Source organism: Loxodonta africana, chromosome 1 (genome assembly GCF_030014295.1).
Source record: "Loxodonta africana isolate mLoxAfr1 chromosome 1, mLoxAfr1.hap2, whole genome shotgun sequence".
Lineage (NCBI taxonomy): Eukaryota > Metazoa > Chordata > Mammalia > Proboscidea > Elephantidae > Loxodonta > Loxodonta africana.
The window spans coordinates 116871692-116895769 of NC_087342.1; the positions used below are offsets into that span (position 1 = coordinate 116871692).

Sequence of the window (24078 nt, forward strand, 5' to 3'; positions counted from 1 at the left end):
ATTCTTTTAATTTTATTTTGTTGTTGAGAATATACACAGCAAAACACACACCAGTTCAACTGTTTTTACATGTACCATTTAGTAACATTGATTATGGTCTTCGAGTTGTGCAACCTTTCTTACCCTCCTTTTCTGAGTTATTTTTCCATTAACATAGATTCACTGCCCCCTCAGGTTCCTATCTAATCTTTCAAGTTGCTGTTGTCAATTTGATCCCATATAGATAGTTCTTAAAAGAGCGTAATGCTCAAGGCAGACATTTTTTACTAGTTAAACTATTGTTTGCTTTTGACTTCAGGGGATATTTTTAGCTTAATGTTTAAAGATTATCTCAGGGCAATAGTTTCAGTGGTTCATCCAACTTTCATGGCTCCAGGAAGTCTGGAGTCCATGAGAATTTGAAATTCTGTTCTGCATTTTCCCCTTGTGTTGTAACTCTTTACTAAACTGAATATATGTCTTATGCACTTAGACAAAAAATTTTAGTAGATTTGAGCCAATCTAAGTGTCTATCATTTTTTTTATTTTAAGTGTCTATCAATAGGGGACTATTTAAGTAAATTATAATACAGGCATGTAATATGTAGTTGTTGTGTGCTGTTGAGTTCATTTCAACTCATAGAGGCACTATGTGACAGAGTAGAACTGCCCCTTAAGGTTTTCTAAGCTATAATCATTATGGGAGCAGATCGCAATATCTTTTCTACCACTGAGTGACTGGTGGGTCCAAAAGCTGGCCTCTCGGTTAGCAGCCAAGCACTTAACCACTGCGCCACTACAGCTGCTTTGTAGTGTATCACACACCATTAAAAATAAGGCAGGTTGTCTGTGAGCGGCCATCTAAGATACTAAAATAGTCTCACCCCTTCGGGAGCAAGGAAGAATGAAGAAAACTAAACATACAAGGGAAAGATTAGTCCACAGGACTAGTGGACAACATCCACAATGGTCTCCACCAGACTGAGTCCAGCACAGCTAGATGGTGCCTGGCTACCACCACTGACTGCTCTGACAGGGATCACAAGAGAGGGTCCCAGACAGAGCTGGAGAAAAATGTAGAACAAAACTCTAACTCTCAAAAAATGACCAGACTTAACTGGCCTGACTGAGGCTGGAGAAACCCCAAGAGTAATGAAGTCACTCCTGAGACTCACCCTTCAGCCAAAGATGAGACATAAAATAAAACGAGACTAAAGGGGCACAGCAGCCCAGGGGCAAGGACTGGAAGGCAGGAGGGGAAAGGAAAGCTAACAGGGAACCCAAGGTTGAAAAGGGAGAGTGTTGACATGTTGTGGGGTTGTTAGCTAATGTCATAAAACAAAACATGTACTAACTGTTTAATGATAAATTAATTTGTTCTGTAAACCTTCATCTGAAGTATGGTTTTAAAAAAAGAAAGAAAAAAAAAAAGGCAGGTTGTAATCCTACACTCATATTATGGACCTGATGTCCAAATTGTTTCGAAATGAACCTGGTATGGGGCCATTTATATCTATTTAAACACACAGACATACATACACAGTCAATCCTCATTATTCACAGATTCCACATTCGTGATTTCACCTATTCCTAAAAATACTTGAGGTGCTTTCTGGATCATTCATAGAGCTGCGAAAAATTCCCAGTTAAAGTTGAGCAAGGCTGGTTCAGTGTTTGCATTTGTAGGGACTTCATAGAACGCAAGTAACTACCGCAAATAACAAATAATGAGAATAGACTGTGTGTGTCTGTGTATATTTATATATTCATACACAAACACACACATACGTACATATACACACATACAGAGAATACCTCCCATCTCTGGACGAATACACAAGAAACTGGTCATACACAAACACACACATACGTACATATACACACATACAGAGAATACCTCCCATCTCTGGACGAATACACAAGTACCTCAGGGAGGAAACCAGAACCAGGAGACTGCTTTTTCAGTTTTGAAATTTGTATCATGTGTATTACCATTCAAATAGGAAAGAAAATCATTTTTTTAATAAATATTTATTTGTTGCTTGGTTCTTTTCAGATTTGACATCCAGGCTCACATTTATTGTAAAATACTTCAGGTCACAAGAGGAACTGGCATTCATAATGTGGCTGGCTGATGACAGCCATGTTCATTAAGCAAACGTTTTATCAAGCACATATTATGAACCTGGCACTGAGTTAGGTGCTATAAAGAATAAAGATGAACTGGACAAAATGTAAGCCTTCACGGACAGGGAAGACAGTGAAGAAGAAGAAGGAAGGATAGACATAGGAGACCATTTGCCGCCACCAGAATTTCTCTTCGTGTTGCCATTTAATTTTGCTGTTCTTTATTAAATTGAGTTAGGTCATATTCCTTGTTTGGTAAGTCTTAGAAATCAATTGGAAAACACAACTAGACGAAGTTTTAAATATTTCGGGTATAAGCTCAACTCTCTACATTCCTACAGCTCTGTAACCCTCTCTGCTGGTTCCTTCCTTCTCACAGTCCCCAAGAAGGTGTCATGTGATTCTAGGTGTTGTTGTTTGTTGTTGTCCAGTCGGCTCCACCTTATGGCGATCTTAAGTATAATAGAATGAAATGTTGCTCAGTCCTGAGCCATCTTCTTGATAGCTGGCACGTTTGAGTCAATTCTTTCAGCTATCTTGTCTATCCATCTCATTGAGGGTTACCCTCATTTTTTCTGACCCTCCACATTACCAAACATAATACCCTTTTCTAATGATTGGTCTTTCCTGATGATGTGTCCAAAGTAAATAAGCCAAAGTCTCACCATCTTCATTTCTAAAGAGAATTCTGGTCGTATTTCTTCTAAGGCTGACTTGTTTGTTTTTCTGGCAGTCCACAATATATTCAATATTCTTCATTACTACCACAATTTGAATGCAGTGATCCTAGGTAGGTGAGTTTTTTACATCTCTGCTGTTTGATATGCATCAGGGACAATGGAAAGCCGACAGATAATGCAACCGAGGTGCTGAGAGCCACAAACAATGCGAGAATAAGCAGAAAGCATTTCACTTCACAGATGGGCAAGTTTTCATTCCTTGCTAAGAATGGGAGTCCAAGAGTGGAGAAGGACAGGCCCAAAATGTTGCTTTTTGTGTGAAGAAAGACATCTTGCCCTCAGCTTGTCACAGGATTCCGATTTCTCTCTATTGGAATCGACTCAGTGGCAAAGGGTTTGGTTTATTTTTTGAAAACTGCTTCCAAAAAAAAAAAAATCCTTTCAGCTATTTCCCAAAACACCATTTTTGGGGGAGGGGAAGGGCGGATTGTGAAAGACGTGAGTCATCTTAAAGGACAGAGATTCAGAAGCATTTCATTGTTGCAGTGTTCTAAACCCATGCATCTCATTTCTTCATCAAAATCCCATTTGCTGCTCTTACCTGGCAGGGAATATTGATGGTGAGGGTGAGAGGCATAGGTGAGGAGAAAAGGGTCCTCCTGGGGTGAATGGTATGTGGTGGAAGGGAAGTAGCTGTTAAAATCCACATGTACCTTCTCTTCATAAAGATCACCCCCTGGATTTGGCCATAATGGGTGACAGCTAGTTTTGGCTGCAGGTGGTTCCACAGGAATCTGCTGGAAACAGGGTTCTGAGGAGTTCAGGGAAGGGGAGAAGTCGTAAGGCCAGCTGGCCAGAGGAAAAGGATAACTGGGGCAACATTTGTCATTAAGAGGATTTCTTCCCAAAGCCACATTTTTATTCCATGCTTGCAGATCCTCGTAATCCGAATAAATTCCAGAGACAGAAGGCTGAAGCAGGTCTGCACTATTGTAGATCCTACTATTGGACAATTTGCATTTCTCATAGAGCTTAGTGGGGCCCAAGCTGGCTGGGGGATCAGCCAGATCAGTGGTCCCCCCAAAACCATAACTCTTGGAGAAGGATAAGCAACCATTCAGTGACCTCTGCTGGGGACTGTTAGAAATTAAAGGTCCACTGTAACTACCAGGCAATTGGACACCTTCTTGGAAAGACCAAGTTAAAGGTAAACTTTCCCGATTCTGTGTTTCACCTGGAAGACACTGGAAAGGAATATGAAAGGCTCATGTTAATAAGTGAAGCACGTTGACACAGCTACCACAGGCAGCCACAAGTTATTCTGTAAAAGTAAGCGTTCCATCAGATTTTCCTCATTCCTGACATACTTGAAGCTCAAACAAGAGAGCAGCTTTACCACAACCGCCCAAGACTTGAAAGAAGCAAACGTTGCTTCCATTTCAGTCTTCAAGCTACTAACTAGTAAGAGCTGAATTTCCCTTTACTCCGAGGAGACATGAATTGTGTTTTAGATGTTTCATCCTCAAACGCAAATCTGCTATCTTAGTTGTCTTTGTGAAAAATCTATAAGGACCTATTGAAGAAAAATCAAAATGCAGCTTCGAAGATTTATATTATGCCCAGTGAAGCTCTTGGGAATTTTTCTCCTCCCTCACCCTTTTTTAAAATAATTTTCCCTCCTTGACTTTTCTATGATGTTTTAGTGCTGGCTGGAGTCTGAGAGACTGGGGTTGTTGGTTTTTTGTTTTGTTTTGTTTTGTTTTGCCAAGAGACTTTCTGCACTTATGGGAATTTAGTTAAATCATAAATAGGGCCTCTAGAATAAAAAGCGGTCAACTAATTGCTTTCTTTTTCTTTCTTCCTTCCTTCCTCCCTCCCTTCCTCTCTCCTTTCCCTGCCTGTTCCCCTCCCTTCCTTCTCCCTTCCCCCTTCCCTCTGTCCCTCCTTTCTTCTTCCTTTTTTTTTTTTATTGTGGTAAAAATGTATAAAGAAAAGCATTTGCCAATTCAACACTTTTTACATGTCCAACTCAGTGACATTACTTCCATTCATTGTGTTATACAATGATCACGAAGTGGTAAATTTATTTTTATAAGTAAAGGAAGTATGTTGTCCTCTGGCTATCACATCTCATTTAATCAGGCTCTCCCTTTGTCTTAAAGGAGATGATGAAGTAAAAAAGAGACAGTAAAATAAAGACTAGATTGGATTTCATGGTGTGTAAAAGCATCTGGTTAAGAATTAAGGTATACACGCATTTACGTAAAACTATCAGGCCAATAAGAGGAATGGCTTGGGGGGGTGAAGAGAAGGGGTAATGACCTGGTGGAATGGGAGAAAATGCCCTTTGATTGTCCCGCTACTGAGAAAAGGAATGACTGACGGACCAGCTATTTAGGCTCAGGGGCTCACATGTCCCTACAACAGACTCAAATGACAATTTCTTCTGTAAGGTGTTTAGAGACTTCCATAAGGAATGTTAGAGCCTCCAGGGATGGACCAGCTCCATCTCTGTTCTCCAGAAAAGCATGGAGTACAACTGAATAGTAGAAAAAGTATAGGAATTACTATCACACTTAAACAGACAAACATACAAAGTTATGACAATGTGTTCATACTGTTGCATTCATATGCAACAATATGTTGCATCCACTTTGTTTGCAGGAAACAGCCCTGGATGAGCATCATTTTCAGAAACTATTCAGTTGTTCACCTTGGTAGATGATTAACTCTTGGTAGAGTTTGCTAAGGGAATCATCTGTTTGGGTGGGAATAGAAACTTGGGGTGGTGGGAAGCACGAGGCTAAGATATTGTGTTGGTCATTTCAGTCAGTTCAAAATATAAAGTGCCAAATATAGGTACCATTTCAAGTTTCTTTTTAAAATTCTAGTAGGGAAGACTGTACTAAAATTATATGGAATTTATGATCGGGAACACGCTACAAAAATGATAGAAATAAAGAGTAAATATTTTTGGTAAGATGCTTGTTTGTAGACCAGCCTGATGGTGTATGATATTTAGTTTTCATTCAGATAAGGAGTCAGGGAAATCTCTGCCCCCCACCGTAGGGTGGCAAGCTGCTGTATATTCTGGACGTACATAATGAAAGCTTACCTTTGTCTCTGAGCCCCGCTTCAGCTTCAGAGAGGCGGAGGAAGACGCCGTGTGCACTTTCTTCATCGCTCTTCTTGCCTCTGCTTCTACTTTGGTTTCCGGTTTTGGATGATCGTGCTCTCCCTTTGACTTAAATAGAAAATAAAGACTAGATTGTACTGCATGGCATGTTAATTTTTACTCAATGCCCTACCACTTTGACTGGGTGGTGTTGTATGGAACTATATTGACAAGATAGGATAATCCTTGTAAGTATCTCCCAAGGCCACCATGCTTTTTCCTGCCTCCACCGTTTTGCTTACGGTGCTCCCTCTTCTGTGATGATGCCTTTCACCAACCTGGCAAAGTCACGGTCAGAGTAAGAATAAGTAATGTTTACTAAATGCTTGCAGGACACTGTAATAAACACACAATGCCTCTGATTTGATCTTCAGCACAACCCTAGGAGGTATGTGTTATTATTATCAACCCCGGTTTACAGAATAGGAAACTGAGGCAGGGAAAGATGATATCACTTGGGTAACCTCCCACAGTAAGTAGGGGAGGTAACATTCAAAATGCAGCTGGAGCTGACCCAGCTGAGAGCTGATTGTAAAATAACTAGGAATTTTTTGAGCAGGGTTTTGAAAATTGGACATGGTAGGAATACTTAGATGATGGAAATTGACAAACTCTACAAATCAGGACTTTTGGGGGAAGGCCAGTTTACTAGCACCTCAATGATTCCAACCGAGGCAGTCTGATGTCAGAGTCTACCCTTCCACCCTTATCTAAACCACTACCCCCATTTGGGGGAAAAAAAATTGTCGCTGTAGAGTCAATTCTGGCTCATGGCGACTTCACACGTTACAGGCTGCTCCATAGAGTTTCTTGTCTGTAATGTCCATAGAAGCAGTTCACCAGGCCTTTCTTACATGGTGCAGCTGAGTGGGTTCAAACCATTAACCTTTAGGTTAGTAGTCGAGTACAAACCATTTGTACCAACCAGTGACCTTCCACCCCCTCTGGTAGTTCTTAATATCCACATTTTACAGAAAATTGGGGCTTAGGGAAATAAAGTGATTTTTTCAGGGTTACAGGCTACTTAAAAGTCAAAGCAGGTATTCAGACTCAGTTTTATTGAAGGCACCCTATGCTCCCGAGCACTGAGCTAGACTGTGATCAGATGATCAAAGCCTCCTTTGCTCCCCTCCTGGGGCTCCCCCAGGGACATATTACCCAATGAACAAGTTACACACAGGCTTAATTGTGTTTACTTATTAATCTGTAGTGCACAATTTCAAATGGGTTTCACATCTGCCCCCAAGTGCCTCTCCCCAAGCACTCTGTATTTCTGTCGGAGTGGAGTGCACAGATATTTGCTCTCATCAGCCTGCCTCCTCGCCCAGAGTGTGAGCCCTCCAAGCCTGGGGCAGACTCTCAGGCCCCTGTGCATTTTCAGCCTCTGGCGAAGCTTCTTGTACTTAGTAAACGTTTGTTGAATTAAAGAGAAACTGAATCACAGGTCTCTAACTCAAATCCAACCTGGAAAAAGATGAAGGGTCCGTCGTGCCTCCAGAAGTTGGTGACCGGGAAGCCCCCGTGACCTCGGCAAGGAATTAGCTTCAAAGGCCCATCGCAGTTGGGACAGCGTTTCCCTACAAAAGAGCAGATGGAGGTGACCACCTTGCTGAGATATGTCAGGTAGCTCCTAAGTCTGGGCTGCCCTTCTGATTTGGCCTTGACTCCAGGATGACAGAGAATAAACCTGTGCTCAGTTTTAAGGGCTTCCATCCACCAGGCATTACCTTCTGACCCCTGGAGGCCTGGCCACAATAACAGCCCAGGCCAGTCTCCCATAGGACAGAGTAAGCAGTTGCTTACCCAGTGGAATATTTCACAGGTGAGGTAAGAGCTTTTCTAAGCAGAAAGCCCCTCCCGACCTATTTACCGATACTTGAAATTCTTCATAAAGAAAAGGAAAAAATTCTTTCATTTCACAATTGGAACTAAGGGTCAAAATGGCAGAGCCACATGAAAGAAATAACACAGCTACTTCAGCTTTTACTAAGGTGTAAATGACTGATACCAGATCCTGCCTTGAGAGCAAGTTTTGAAGACAGACAACAAAGAAAGAACATGAAGTAACTTGAGGACTGAAGTGGGCAAGAAACAATGAGAGTATCCATTTCACAATTCAGTGAGTATGGTTTAAAAATAAATAAATAAATAAAATGAACAAGTATCTCAGCATGTGATTATGGCAAGTACGTCAAAGGGACGGAATTCAGTCCAACTCAAATTTAATTCCATCACTCCTACTCCTGATCAAAACAGGCATCAAGATCACTTAGGGACCCACTTCCCAAGACGTCAGGGGGCAAATCTGATGAACTACTTTCTTCTGAACTTTGCATGAGTGTGCTGATGAATTAATAAGTACACATTAATTAACAGGACACATCTTCCTTTTAATAAGGACCTTGAGTCAAATGCCTTATTAACCCAGAGGAGTGGTTTTAATGGCGGGAGCTCTGGGCATGGCAGATCAGTGGGACAGATACTGGGAGTCCAGGGGTCTGGTTGGCTCCTTTCGTATGCTTTACGTAGGAACAGCTTTTGTTTTCCCCACGCTTGGTGGTATGAAGCGGGATGTGTGGGCCTATAGCAGCCAGTCGGGGCAGGAGCATCTGAGTCAATACCAGCTTCCCTGCCAGTCCCACTGAGCCCCACTCACTCTGCTGCTTCTGCCGGGCTTTGTCACAGATGGCAGGGCGCAGGTAGACCTTGCGACCCTCCTCAGCAGAGCAGTCACGGCTGCACACCACCACGCCCAGGCAGGACTTCTTGAGGATGCGGGAGTTGTGGTTGTTGGTGTTGCGCATGGCCCAGCTGCTCAGGTGCCTCTGTGCGCTCCTGTCCTCTGAGCTGTAGATGTGCTTTGCGTAGGAATCTGGCCACTCCTGGAACCAGTCAGTTTTTTTTACATTCTGATAGAAACACAAAGAATATCATTATTATAACTAGAAAGCATTATCATCAATCACCGTGAAGTCAATAAACATACAGGATGGCTTGGCCTTTGAGAGACCTTTGGAAAAGATCTGTTGTTGTTAGCTGCCCTCAAGTCAGCCCGCAACTCATGGTGACCCCATGCACAATAGAACAAAATGCTGCCTGGTCCTGCACCGCCCCAGGATCAGTAGCAGGTCAGACCACTGTGATCTGTAGGATTTTCATTATGATCCATAGGATTTTCACTGACTGATTTTCAGAAGTGGATGGTCAAGCCTTTCTTCCTAGTCTGTCTTATTCCGGAAGCTCTGCTGAAACCTGTTCAGTGTCAAGGGAGCACTCAAGCCTCCGCTACCAGACAGGTGATAGCCGTGCATGAGGTGCACTGGCTGGGAATCAAAGCTGGGTCTCCCACGTGGAAGCTGAGAATTCTACCACTGAACAACCACTGCCCTTGGAAAAGACCTGTTGTTATTATTGGGTGCTCTTGGGTCAATTCCGAATCACAGTGACCCCATGCGACAGAGTAGAACTGCCCGATAGTGTTTTCTAGGCTGTAATCTTTATGGGAGCAGATGGCCAGGCCTTTCTCCCATGAAGCTACTGGGTGGGTTCAAACAGCCAACCTGTCGGTTAGCAGCCGAGCACTTAAGAGTTTGTGCCAGCAGGGGCTCTCTGGAAAAGGCTTACGTAGATTTAATCCTGACTGTGGGGCCTGAGAGCACAGCATAGCCATGGCAACATGATTGCTGTGTCTATTCAGTCCCTGAACCAAATGAATTGTAATCTAGCCCTCCTGAGTTCTATCCAGTTGGTATTTCTCTAACACCTGTTGATAAAGTTATGATCATTTCTCACTAAGAATTTATGAGGGTGAAGCAATGTTATTGTGCTCTTATGCAATTACTGTGGAAAAATTATTGCAGGATCACATGTGATATTGCCTCATATCACACTGTGGTTGCCTGCTTGGGAATCCTATGGGCTTATGTAAAGGCACCAGAGACAAGTAGTGGGAAGACTGGAAAGCCCTGGTTAAGGTGGATTCCAAGAGCCAATTCTTCCCTCTATGGAGCTTTTCTTCCTTTATCTACTCCCTGTAACTCATGTGCCTCAAACATAAGTAAGGAAGGGCTCATTTTGACTGAAAACTTCTATGTTCCTGCCCAGTATTGGTACAATTCATCATAAAATGGATATCTGACTAAACTCTCCTTTAAAAGGTAAGGCACACTGGCTACCATTACTGAACATTTTGATCAAAGATTCTAGAGAAGAATCTTCATCAAAAGGGGGGGAAATGCAGAATAGAATTTCAATTCTCATGGCATTCAGAACTTTCTGAAGCCATTGAGGCTGTATGAGCCCCCAAAACTATTGCCCTGAAAAAATTTTTAACCCTGAAACCATAAACCAAAAATATCCCCTGAAGCCTTCGTTAAACCAAGTAACAGTCTAGTTTAACTAGTAAAGAATGTCTGCTGTGAGCCTTGTACTCTTCTAAAAAACTTACTATATGGGATCAATCTGTTAACAACTTGAAAGGTTAGGTAGGAAACTTAGGGGGAAGAGAGTTTATATTAATAGGGGAGGAACAAATTGGAAAAGGAAGGTGAGAATGGCTGCACAATTTGGAGAATGTAATCAATGTCACTGTATTATATATGTAGAAATTGTTGAATTGGTGTATGTTTTGCTGTGTATATTGTCAACAACAATTAAAGTAGAAGGTAAGGGGTACAGGATGCTCAAACCTTATAGCATAATTATCTGGCTTCCTGTGCCTCTCTTTCTGCATCTGTAAAATAGGGATAATTCATCAACCAAGAGTTGTTCTGAGGATTAAATTATACATATATCACTTAGCCAGCACCTGGTGAGTTCTAAATAAATGTTAATCACTGATGTGGTGACTTATATTCCTAGGCCTTATATTGGTATACAGACCAATTGCTGCATCAGACAGATCCTGTCTAGTTCTTAAAGTGGGAATCAGTGACCAGTCCCAGCAGCTAAACTCAGGCTATGCCCACCCCATGGCTTCCAGAGAGCTTATGTGGTGTGGGAACGTTTTTCATCTAGAAGATTCTAGAAGGTCAGAATGGAAAGTCTACCTCAGGCCCCTCTTCTTTGTTACCCCAACAAGAAAGCACAGCAAAAATATGAGAAGGGAAAGACAGAAGATTTTTGAAAAAAAAAGAAAGCAAATACCAAAGTCGGGATGGATGGGCAGCAAGAGGAAGTTGGTGTTTATTGAGTTAGGTTTCAGGTTTAGAGCTTTATAACATGAGACTCTGGGCGAGTGACTTTGCCTCTGAAGGCTAGTTTCCTCTTCTGTAAAATGGGGGCATTGATAAAACCTGCCTTACAAGAGTGCCGTGAAGAGTAGATAAACTGTAAACTGTAAGTCCTATATAATGATAGTTGTTTGAATTTCTGTGAAGAGAAGGCAGGTCTGAGGAAATGTAAATGAGAGATTTTATGTACATGAGAGGACTCCCTGGGTAATGCAAACAGTTAACATCCTTGGCTGCTAAGCGTAAAGGTTGCAGGTTCAAATCCACCCAGAGGAACCTTGGGAAAAAAGCCCTGGTGATCTACTTCTGAGAAGTCAGCCACTGAAAACACTATGGAGCTCAGTTCTACTCTGACACACACAGGGTCACCATGAGTTGAAATTCACTAGACAGCAACTGGTATGGTTTTGGTCTTTGGTCAAGACAGCAGAGACAAGGGCAAAGAGCAAAGCAGATTTTCTTGTTTTCAAGGTGGGTAGTCCCTGTGGACTGGCCAGCGCCACAAATCCCATGAACCAGGAAGAAGGAAAAACATTTGTGACAGATTTTCAGGTGTTCTGATTAAGGCGAAGACTCCCTGCCTATGGAGGAAGAAATGATCTCTATTGTGTCTTAAGCTTTTTCTTAAGCAGCCTCTCCACCTGGCACCCTAGTTATCCAGTGCCCTTAATACGATAATGAGACATAATGTTGACACTGGTAAAATGGACTGAGAAAATTACTAGGAGTAAATGTGTTCACATCAAGCTAGTTTCTTGGCTGGTTGGTTATTCTATATCTAGTCTTTTGACCTGGATACTTAGTTGGTGTTTGACATTTGACATCTTTTTCTACTGAAATTGAGAGAAAACCCAGATTCCAATAATGCGAAGGAACCCAAGTGTCAAATGGACGATAGCAAGTTCTGAAAGTCTTTTAAATTTAAAGGCAATGGAGAGGTAAAATTTAAAAAGAGAGAATAATCATTTCTTAATCTTGTTTAGCAAATCCCCACCGAGTATTCTTTTTATATTCTTTGTTTATTTTAATTTCTAACTTTTCATGAGTAACTTTGTTTTTGCTCTTGGTTAAGAAGTTTATAATTTAAAGGGAAAATCCCCAAGGCTTCCAACATGTAAATCTAACTAATTTCTATTTTATAATCTCATGGGTAACCCATCATTGGGGGGTTTAATTAATATTTCTATGACTTCTGTGTATAATTTGCCCACTAAGGGATTTAATTCTCTAACTCAGTCAAAATCTTTGAAACTCTATGCAATCATAGAGTCCTTCATTCTCCCCTCATTCTAACTTATCGTAACTACTTGAAATTTTAATAGAGTAACTTAAGGATCAAATAAGAAATCCTGGTGGCATAGTGGTTAAGTGCTCGGCTGCTAACCAAAAGGTCAGTGGTTAGAACCTACCAGCCTCTCCTCAGGAGAAAGATGTGGCAGTCTGCTCCCATAAAACTCCTAGCCTTAGAAACACTATGGGGTAACTCTACTCTGTCCTTTAGGGTCGCTATGAGAGTGGCGTCACTAGGGTTGGTATTACCCAGTGCAGTAACTCATGGTATCCTCCTTCCATGCTAATACTGCAATATTGTAGCTAAAACACCAGAAAATTTGACAAAATAAGCGACTATAAAAACACAGGCAGCAAACAAAAACAATAGCAAGTGCTTGTAGCACGTGCAGACAAAACCATATGTTTCGAAGCTCATTGTAACAGGGTAATAATGACAATTCTGACCAGAGTGCATTAGAAAGTTCAAAAAGTAAATTAGCATTGAGTTTTAGCCTTGTAGGTATATTGATACATGTTAAAAAATTAGCTGGGCTTATTATGAAAAATGTTTTTGTTGTTATAACTAACTACAGGGATATTAAAAAAATAACTTCTGCTGAAACAATGCACAAAAATTGTATAGACAGTCATTTTGGTGTCATCCCCTCTGACAGTGTCACCTGGTACAGTCTGTAATCCCCTAGTGATGCCACTAGCTATGAGTTGGAATTGACTCAACAGCAACTTGATGGTTTGGCTTTTTAGGTTTAAGGATCAATATATATTATTATTACATAAAACTAGTAAGTTCTGATTAAGTTGAAGACTCCTTGCCTGTGGAGATAATAATCTCTACCGAAATACCCCCCAAAAACCAAACCCATTGCCATCAAGTCAATTCTGACTTATAAGGACCCTATAGGACAGAGCAGAACTGCCCCATTGGGTTTCCAAGGAGTGCCTGGTGGATTTGAACTGCCAACCTTTTGATTAACAGCCTAAGCTCTTAACCCCTGTGCCACAAGGGCTTCCTGCTGAAATAAGGTACCAAAAATATCTATGGTATCATGTTATTATATTAAAATTGATTTTCATTTAGAATATAGTCCCCTCTCATATAAAGCAATCATCTACCAGGTTTCCTTAATAATAAGAATACCTTATTCATTTCTTATAAATACATGCTTCCAAACAAAACAGGGATAGCAAACAGATACACTTAAAGCAAATTAGATAGAAAATAAATGAAGTGTTACTTACGGAAAATAGACAAAAAAAATCAGTCAGCATTTTGATTTGCACATATTTCAGGAACTTACCTGTTCTGGGCCAACTGGACACCAAACTCAAAGTTTTAGTTACTGAGAGAAATTCTGTTCAACAAATTGATTTTGCATCAGCTCAAGTGTTATTCTTTAAGGTAATGCTGCAATTTCCTACCTGATTTAAGGAGATAAGACTCAGGACAAAGCTCCTTAGTTGCTCAGACAACACTAAAGCCAGCCAGGATACCCAAGCTTCCAAACTCTCTCTGTCACCTACCTGTCTCTCTCCTTCTCCCTCCCCCTCCCCACTCTACCCAGCTAAGCAAGGGACCTGTTGGTAGGTACCCAGAACAATCTATGCTACCTCAGGTGCAGTACTGCTCCTTCATTATACCAGCAGCACAGAGTGACAGATTTCTTGCCTCAGTAGTGGGGACCACAATACTCATGGGTAGATCTGTCCCACGTTAGTTTGAATGACCTTGACACCAAGGAAACTGCTGGACAAAAAGGGCAAAGTCATGGGTATCACTGTCAGAGCAACAACAATGTGACCTGATCATGCAGTTAGATAATCATTGACAAGGAATCTAAACTCTGGTTTACCTGTTGGCTCTCTAGCACCAAGACACATCTGATTACTACAAATGGCTCATTCTGTTTACATTCAGCCACATGAATCCACAGAAAAGAGCTCAAATATTCACTGTTGTTCACAATTTAGGGCTCAGCTGTGCAGATGCAAAGAAAATTTTGCTGGCTAAAATCCTGGTCCAGGAATTAACTAATCGGATATATGGCCCACTTGGGCTTGACGCACCAGGTTTTAGGTTGGTCTGCATCTGTTTTTTGTGGTTGCTGGTTGCTGTCGAGTCAATTCCGAATTCATGGCGACCCCATGTATGCAGAGTAGAACTGCCCTATAGGGTTTTCAGGACAACAGCCTTTCTGAAGCAGATCTCCAGGGCTGTCTTCTGAGGTACCTCTGAGTGGGTTTAAATTGCCAGCCTTTTCACTAGTAGTCAAGCGTACCACCCGGGGACTGTATTTATGTTTAAATAAAAACAAACAAACCTGTTGCCGTTGAGTCGATTCTGACTCATTGCAACCCTGTTTATGTTTAGTATGTTTTTATGTTTTCTCTACAAAGAATATACTTAAACCTTCGAATTGTGTGAGTTTATGCCTTGGCATTGGCTATGGCCCTGGGTTTAATCTGAAAACTGTGCTGTGCTTAGGAAGAAACTCTTTTGGGGTGTTTGTCTGCCATGATGCTATTGGAAGAACCTGTACTTCCTTGATTCTCCTAGAGAAGCTGGCTGATGTTAGGAATGGAGCGGGCACTATTTAGGAGAAACCAAACCCACTGCTGTCAAGTCAAGTCTGACTCATAGCAACCCCATAGGGTTTCTAAGGCTGTAAATCTCAATAGAAGCACACTACCAGATCTTTCTCCTATGAGGCCACCGGTGGTTTCGAACCACCAACCTTTTGGATAGCAATTGATTGTTTTAACCATCAACTTTTCAGTTAGCAGTCGATTGCTTTAACCACTGTGCCACCAGGGCTCCTTATTTAGGAGAAATGGAACTAATTTTTTTTACTCAATTTTTAACCAGAAAAGAAAAAATTTCTAAGGGAATCAAGACTCCCTCTTAAGCATTACACTTAGTATTAATGAGGACCATGTAAGCCCCGTTGCTAATGAGGCTAAGGCTAAACCAACACCAGATGTTTGCCTCATATACCGAGCAAGCCCTAAAGCAATTACACTGAGCTTCCAGAAGGTAAACGTATTTTAAGGGGAATAGAAAGAGAAAGCAATATTGGTGTATTACATTTGGCCTGGAATAAAGAGACTTGTATAAATAACAGTTGTGAGTAAGTCAAGTGCTTGCAGTTCTGTGCTGGCTGTTTGGAGGCTGGGTAAAAGAAAAATAGAATCAGAATAGCCACGACATGCTGGAGAAATGGCCAGAAACAAGTGAAACAAACATTTGTAAAGATGTAGATGCAGCTGAAAGGAGGAAACACACATTGACACAAATACAGAGAACCAACAGTTTACTGAGTTCAAGCAGCATGGGAAGGATCAGGGCCTTTTCTTTCTTTTTTAAAAATTTTATTTATTTTGTTGCTGTCGTTGAGAATATACAGAGCAGAACATACACCAATAGTTTCTACAGGTACAATTTAGTGACATTGATTACACTTTTCGAGTTGTGCAACCATCTAACCCTCCTTTTCTGAGTTGTTCCTTCCCTATTAATGCAAACTCGCTGCCCACTAAGTTTCCTATCTAATCTTTTGAGTTGATGTTGTCAATTTGATCCCACATAGATAGATCTTAAAAGAGCACAATGCTTAAGGCAGACATTCTTTACTAGTTGAGCTAAACTATTGTTTGGTTTGAAGAAGGCCTTTTCTGATTTTGATTTCTAGCCAATAAGCTACTGGCTTCTGAAACCAGTAGCCAGTTGCCAACAAGTCAATTCTAACTCATGGCAACCCCACGTGTGTCAGAGTAGAGTTGTGCTCCATAGGGTTTTCAATGGCTAAATTTTTGGAAATAGATCACCAGGTTTTCTTCCAAGGCACCTCTGGATGGATTCAAACCTCCAACCTTCCTTAGCAGCCAAGCACATTAAATGTTTGCACCACCCGTAAAAAGCCAAAGCAAGCCTGTTACTGTCAAGTTGATTCTGACTCATAGTGATCCTGTAGGATGGAGTAGAACTGCCCTATAGGTTTTCCAAGGCTGTAAAACCAAATCTTCACGGAGGCAGACTGCCACATCTTTCCCTTCTGGAGCAGCTGGTGAGTTAGAACTGCCCCGCCTGGGGCTCCCACTGCCTATAAAATAACGAAGTCCTCTTAGAATAACCTGATCCCAAGCCATGTTTGCAGCCGGGAGCTCCTCAAATTTCCTTGCTGAACCCCTGTGCACAAGCTCCCTCAAACATAGACACGAAGAGCCTTCAGACTTAGGTCCCCACCCCTTTGGCTTGATCATCTCCTCCCCTTTTTTCCTCTCCACTTTACAATACACCTTTCCAGAGAAAGCCCCTGGCAGAATGCTTGGCCTTACCCCTTCACGAGAGTCATGCTCCCTCTTTCATGTTCTCCTAGCATTTTCTATCTGGTGTCGATTCTCTATTTGAGCACGGATTTTGTCCCATTAGCCCAGATGAATCATAAGTGTGTCCATGGACATTAACACCACTTAATGGCCCCTGCTTCCCCGAGCCTGCTGTAGTGCCTGGCACAATATTGCTGCTCTAAAGTGTTTGCTGTCCTAAAGAGAGTTGTTCTTGCTGATGTCAAACACTAATCCATAAATCTTGAGACAGCTGAGATGTATAAAGAGACGTGTAGTTTCTAGAACCACAAGATACAATTAGCATTTGGGTGACCATCTTTATACTTCAAGCATGTGAGAGGATTAACAGAAAAAGAATTTGCTAAAGTGTTGAAGAAGTGAGAATCCTGGCAAGAACACAAAATTATGAAAAATAAACTATCAATTATTTATCTTGGGACAAAGAGTGAAACTAAGGAAGTTTTTAATTATGGCAAGCCACTGCATTTGATCGTTTAAGCTAGTCTCCACCACCCCCAATAGATGGTCTGAGGAACATTACTCTTTTGGTGGGGAGGGGGGTTCCATGAAAAATAAGTTTGGGGCAACACTGCCCAATGGCCTCCTTTAGGGAGAATCAGCACTACACACGCGTGCGGGAAAGTTCCAAGTCGGCAGTAAAGGAATCCATTAAACTTTGTGGAACTTCCCGTTCCTCCTCCACCACCCCACCACCACAGAATCTACTGAGGCTCTTTGTAACTTGTACAGTCTAGGACACATTTTGGGAAACATTGCTGTAAACAGTGGGATACATAAGCAATGTAGTCATTTATTAATTCATTCCGTGCATGCGTTTGCTGTTGGATACATGCCAGGCACTGCGTTATGCCCCGGGCTGACTGCTCTAGAACGCAGGCCTTCCAAACCTCAGGTCACAGAATCCTAGACAATTAGAACTAATGGGTACAATAAGGATCATTTAATAAGACAAAATGAAAGAAATGTGAAATGTCGGTGGGATATTTAAATTTTTTAATAGTAAAAAGTTGGGGGTAAAAAAAGAGATCATGTAGTGCAATGCCTTCCCCTCGATTTCAGAAGACAGTGAATCTCAGAAAAGGAAGACAGTTCCCCAAGGCTCCACAAAGTAAAGAGGTAGACAGAGAATTTGAACCTAGGGCTTCTGCCTCCAAACCCTGTGTTTTCTTGTTGTTGTGTGCTGTTGAGTCTATTCCAAGTCATAGTGACCCTATATAATAGAGTAGGACTGCCCTATAGAGTTTCTTAGGCTGCAATCTTTACATGAGAAGATTACCACATCTTTTCTGGTGGGTTTGAACTGCAGACCTTTCAGTTAGCAACCAAGCTCCAGCCCTATGTTTTTGAGAGTACCCCATTCTGCCCCAGATATGCTCACAACGTGTAAACATCTAATATGTTTGGAAATCTTTGCAGGACTTTTTATTATTCATTTCAACTGGTTCTTGATACAATTCCAGAGCCAACATAAACCCAGATGAGGATGGGGTTGTCTCTGCTCAGAAAACAGACATTTGCATTTTTAATCATTTCCCTGGCACGTTTAACAAACTGAAGAGCACTTAGCTGTTTCCATAAGCAATCTTAGTACCTTTTCCATGAACTGTAAATGATACATTTCCCAAACTGAAATGTTTACTTTTGTCATACGTTTATCAGTTTAATGTCTTAGGTCGCTAAGAAGGATTTTATATTTGAAAACTCACGTTGGAACATGAATTTTTATGAGCCCTGAATTTCCCTCCAGGGAAGTGATTCTTCTTCTCTTGTTTATGGGTCTGATGCATGATATGGGTCCTCGGCTCCAGAATTCTAAAATGTGTGCTAGTACTCAGTGTTGCCCACCATTTCAGGGAGTTCTTAGACCTCATTAAAACCTCTGCTCTATGGCCTAATAATGAGCTTAATGTTTCTGTTCTACCTTCCAGTTCATTGCGTAGTTTCTAGTCTTAAAACTCACAAGCTGCCACCCAAGGCACAGCAATTAGTCTCTACTCTACTGGAGCAACAGGGGAAGAAGGAGAGCCAGGAACAGGAGGAGCAAATGGAATGTGTAGCTAATTGCCTCCATGAACTGCCTCCTTTACCAAGAGACTAGAAGAACTGAATGGTGCTCTGTTACCGTTGATCAAAGATTCTATAGAAGAATCCTGATCAAAAGGGGAAAAATACAGTACAGACTTGCAAACTCACTTGGAATCCAGACTTTCTGGGGCCGTGGAGGCAGATGAACCCCTGAAATAATTGCCCTCAGATAATCTTTAAACCTAAAACCAAAATGTCCCCTGAAGTATTCTTGAAACCAAACAATAGTTTAGCTTAACTAGTAAAGAATATCTGCCTTGCGTGCTCTTTAAAGATCTATATGGGATCAAATCGACAACAGCAACTCAAAAGATTGGATAGGAAACTTAGGGGGCAGAGAGTTTACGTCAATGGGTGAGGAAAAACTCAGAAAAGGAAGCTGAGAATGGTTGCACAACTCGAAGAATGTAGTCAATGTCACTGAATTGTACATGTAGAAACTATTGAATTGGTGTATATTTTTCTGTATATACTCTCAGCAACAACAATAAAAATAAATAAACCCAGCTTTAGGATGTGATATTCCAAAGTCTTACATGCCCGTTTATGTCAGCTCTTGATTTTCTATGTCCTGCTTCTATTTTGGGACTGCAATCATGAAACTAACAAGTGAAAATATAAGTTCCTGAGTCATTAAAATTTGTCTTAAAGTTTCCCCTAAAACTGCTACAATAATTTTAATACCAATTCAGAGCAACCACAAACACAAGTCCCTAAAATAGATACTTGTATGACTTAGCTGTGGTTTATTTAACCATCCTTACATGAATGGAGGAGTCCCTGGGTGTTGCAAACGGTTAAGCACTTGGATACTGACAGAAAGCTTGGCATTTTGAACCCACCCAGAGGTGTCTTGGAAGACGGGCCCGGCAATCTTCTTCCACAAGGTCACAGCCTTGGAAACCTTATGGAGCAGTTCTACTCTGCACACATAGGGTCGCCATGAGTTGGAATTGACTCAATGGCAACTAACTACAACAATATGAATGAAAGTGGGACATACTTATTGTCCTCCAGCTCCCCCAAGACCTACCAAAAGAGAATGTAGGAAGAATTTTAGGAGAAACATAAAGTTAAAAAAAAAATTATGAAGACTTCACTAGAATGAAAACTTGGTTTACAAATCAAGGCTGGAATTTCCATCACCTTTCCTCCGCTTGGCCTCGTTCCCCAGAATCAGGCAGATCAGACTGCCTTTTCATTGCTGGTACTAGTAGTCTCCAGTCTTAGCCTTCCTAGGGACCTTTTCAAATAACTTCCAGTGAAAACATCCTTCAAATGGCAAGGAGGGAGGTCAAGGAAGTGGGGAATGATAAACAGGGAAATTCAGTTTCAAACAACAAATGTTTTCAACCAAACCAAAAATAAAGGCAAAGAAAGTATGAAATTAAATTCACTGTACAAGCAACTCAAACAGTTAGATGAGAAGCCTAGGGGTAGTGAGTTTACGTTAATGGTGGAGGAATAATTTGGAAAAGGATGGAAAGAAAAGTTGCACAACTTGAAGAATGTAATCAGTGTCACTGAATCGTATATGTAGAAATTGTTGAATTGGTGTACGTCTTGCTGTGTATAGTTCCCCTCCAAAAAAAATTCTTTTTTTAAAAAGTCACTCTGCAGCTGGAAAGCAATCCAGTTTACACAGATTGTGTATTATTTATAAATTTATAAGAGTTTGAGAGGAGCATGGTGTGTCCTACCAAAGCACAATCACTTGGACATTTCAAAAACATTCCAGGCATAGATTTAGTTTTTTAAAAATATGACTATGGTAAATAAGGTTTTATGTCAATCTATGGGCAAATAAATTATCATAGATTTTATTATACTGGCTAGTTACTGTGTAACCTGAGCCAAGCCAACTCCGGAAGAGAAGTCAAGCAGCACTTTCATTGCCCCATTTGATACCTGAAGGAATCTGGAAGGTAAAGACCCACTCCAATCACAGGCATCTCCTCTTAACATTATGCCATCAGATACCAGCTGAAGCTCCTAGGGAGAGGAGTTTACCCAGCTGGAACCCTTACCAATTTTCTTCCAGGTCTTAGAAGATTAATAGTTAAGGCTTTATAGCCAAATGATGAAGGCAGATTCTTATACCAAGTACATACCTGTGGCAGTTTCATATCATTAATATCCCAGTTTAGTATCTCCTTGTCCTCAGAATCAACGTCATCTGGTTCCATGATAAGCTCAAGTCACCCACAGGATTTCGTCTATTCAAATTCCCTCAGAAAAGTTTGAGAATTTTGCTCGCAACGGCTTTAATGTGGTCAAGATGAGCCCACTCACACAGCCCAGACAGGGAGACTGCTTTCTGATGCTAAAAAATAAATGATAGTAATACCGAGGGTTAAAGAGAATAAAAATCAGTGCTGATCTGCCAGAAAAACCTGTATAATTGACATTTTTTTGCAAGCACCAACATACTAACGAAAAACAAAATGTAAAGGGCATTAGCAATCTTGCTGGAACAAACCTGACCATCGGGTATCCCTGGATGGTGGAAATGGCTAACACATGCAGCTGCTAACCGAAAGGGTGTTGATTCAAGTCTACCCAGAGACACCTTAGAAGAAAAGCCTGGTGATCTACTTCCAAAAAACCAGCAATTGAAAATTCAGTGAAGCGCAGGCCTACTCTGATACACATGAGGTTGCCATGAGCCAAAATTGACTCAACGACAACTGGTATCAGGAAGCAGAAGCACAGTGATCACAGCTTTGGCCTCTGGGTTTGGGTTTCCTTTGTTGTTGCTAGGAATCGGGTTGTTAAGGCCCCAGTAGGGACCATTGTCACTTGTAGTCATTGGTTGGGCCTTTTACTCCGTAAACCTGCGTCAGGGTGGGAGGGAGAAACTGGTTTGGTATTTTTTTCCACGGAAATGCTTTCATAAATTAGCTAGCATATAGTTGACATTACGAGAGAGAAGCATTACAGCCAGATGCACCTGAAAGTATTTTTTTTAAACCCAGATTTCCTTAGTGATTAATTTTGGTCTCCTCAATAAAACCCATGTGCACTTTATATCTTTATATAACACCTGACGTTTTGAGTCAAATAATACTTTGCCATGAGGGCTGTCCTGTGCGTTGTAGGATGTTTAGCCGCATCCCTGGCCTCAACCCACTAGATGCCAGTAGCACTCCCCCACCCCCAGCTGTGAAAACAAAAAATGTCTCCAGACATTGCCAAGTGTCCCCTGGGAGGCAAAATCACCCCAACAATTCAAATATTATTGCTGTTAGCTGCTGCAGAGTCAATTCCAACTCGTGATGACTCCACGTGTGCAGAGCAGAACTGCTCCACAGGGTTTTCAAAGCTGTGATCTTTCACTAGAAGATGGCCAGGACCGTCTTCCAAGGTGCTTCTGGGTAGATTCCAACCACCAACTTTTATGTTAGTAGCCAAGCGCGTAACCATTTGCGCCACCCAGGGACTTCGCTTGAGAACTACCAACTACCGTTTGAAAAACCCAAACCACCCATCAAGATTTTCTATCCTCAGCAAACCTCACTCTTTTGTCCTCCGAGAAGATTTTGTCTCAATCTGTTTTCATTAAATTGTATTATGTAAACAATGAACATTAAAAAATGTTTGTTCAAACTGCATTTTCCCCCATAAGAAATACTCTAACCTCGAACTATAATTGGTTAAAGGGGATTTTAAGAAAATAAATAAAAGGAAATTTTAAATGTTCTACCCCGAAAAAAAATGGGCCCCAGGTGGCGCAAACGGGTAAGCACTCAACTACTAGCCAAAAGATTGGCAGTTCAAACCCACCCAGAGGCTCCTCTGAAGATGCCTGGTGATCTGCTTCTGAAAGGTCACGGCCTTGAAAACTCTGTGGAGCAGTTCTACTCTGCACTCATGGGATCACCATGAGTCAGAATAGACTCAATAGCAATTAAAAACAACAACCCTGAAAAAAAAAAAACAACTAATTTTGTGGATGAATGTACTCATTATTAGGCTATGAAGTGAAACATGTTTACATCTATAACATTTCCATTTGCTGGGCTCCGATAAAAGCAAGGGACACAACAATGTCATGTAAAGTTAGTACACACAAACTATAAATTAGATGAATAGTCTAAGCCTTAGAAAGTCCCATGATCTCTTTCTTAAGTTATTTGGCTTGGCTTTGTATGACTCCAATACTTGGAACTCTGGTGGTGCAGTGGTTAAGAGTTCGGCTGCATACCAAAAGGCTGGCAGTTCAAATCCACCAGCCCTTCCTTGGAAACCCTATGGGCCATTTCTACTCTGTCCTACAGAGTCACTATGAGTCGGAATCAACTCCTCGGCAGCAGGTTTTTTTGTTTTTTTTTTTTAAATATTTGTCAATCACTGAGATCTACTCATGAAATGAAGAGGAAGGGAATCTGAAACCTTACAGCAGAAAATTTAATGTTGCCTTTCAAATTTTTTCAGATATAGGCTTTTGTCAAACGAATGCACATTAATTTAATATTTTCTTGGAAATTAAGATAAAACATAGGAAAAAAAAGATGGTTTTACAGTGTTTAAAACATAAACAAATAAACTCAGTTTTCCTCCAAGATTGAAAAACTGAATTTGTCGAGACTTCCTTTTTTTAACGCAGCTATGACTAAAGTATACACAATGTTCATCATTTCTGCAGAATATGAACTAGAACAAGAGAAACCGTGGAGGAATTATGGGGTGGCCATTATTGCATCCTTTACATTTGCCTGTCCCTGGGATTTCTGGCTTGCTTACCTTCTGACTTCTTATGTAGACTTCTTATGACAGCACCGTGTCATAAAATCTCATCTCTGGTTCAGGTCCCAGCAGGCTCTGGTCACTTCTAAGCAAAGGCTGCTGTTGCCTATTCCAGGTCAGGGTACACTATGCTAATGAGCTCTGGCAACAGTCCAATCAAAATCAAGACGCTTGGGCTAGGTAAGTGCAACTTTGGGAGTCACTTAACCAGTCTCATTTTTTCTCAGAATGCCAGCAATGTGATAAAAATTCTATGTCGTGCTTCTGAACTTTCCCCTCCTTTATGTTCAGAGGACATTTTAAATGAAATGGACATTAAAAAGAACCTCATAAGGATGTACATGTATTTCTCATAATTTCCTAGGTTCATAGATTGGACACAAGGCAGACTGATTCA

At 41.1% G+C, this 24078-nt stretch overlaps 1 protein-coding gene across 1 annotated transcript; it reads right to left on the reverse strand.

Annotated features, from left to right (window-relative positions):
• Positions 1 to 498: 498 nt before the first annotated feature.
• LOC100669901 (glial cells missing transcription factor 1) lies at positions 499 to 23843 on the reverse strand. The gene is made up of 6 exons (XM_003404429.4): positions 23679 to 23843; positions 21047 to 21258; positions 8618 to 8870; positions 7426 to 7538; positions 5902 to 6030; positions 499 to 4030 (listed from the first exon to the last, which is right to left on the reverse strand). Exons 2-6 carry the CDS (start codon positions 21119 to 21121, stop codon positions 3290 to 3292), a joined length of 1311 nt encoding a protein of 436 aa, XP_003404477.1. The 5' UTR covers positions 21122 to 21258; positions 23679 to 23843; the 3' UTR covers positions 499 to 3289.
• Between the last annotated feature and the right edge of the window lie 235 nt (positions 23844 to 24078).

Bases quoted from the DNA above. Each gene is read 5' to 3' on its own strand.
- LOC100669901 (XM_003404429.4), bottom strand. From the start codon at position 21,121: ATGGAACCAGATGACGTTGATTCTGAGGACAAGGAGATACTAAACTGG. The intron at 8,871-21,046 runs GTATGTACTTGG...TGTTTCTATCAG, and splicing joins ATGATATGAAACTGCCACAG to AATGTAAAAAAAACTGACTG. The intron at 7,539-8,617 runs GTGAGTGGGGCT...GCTCTTTTGTAG, and splicing joins AGCCCGGCAGAAGCAGCAGA to GGAAACGCTGTCCCAACTGC.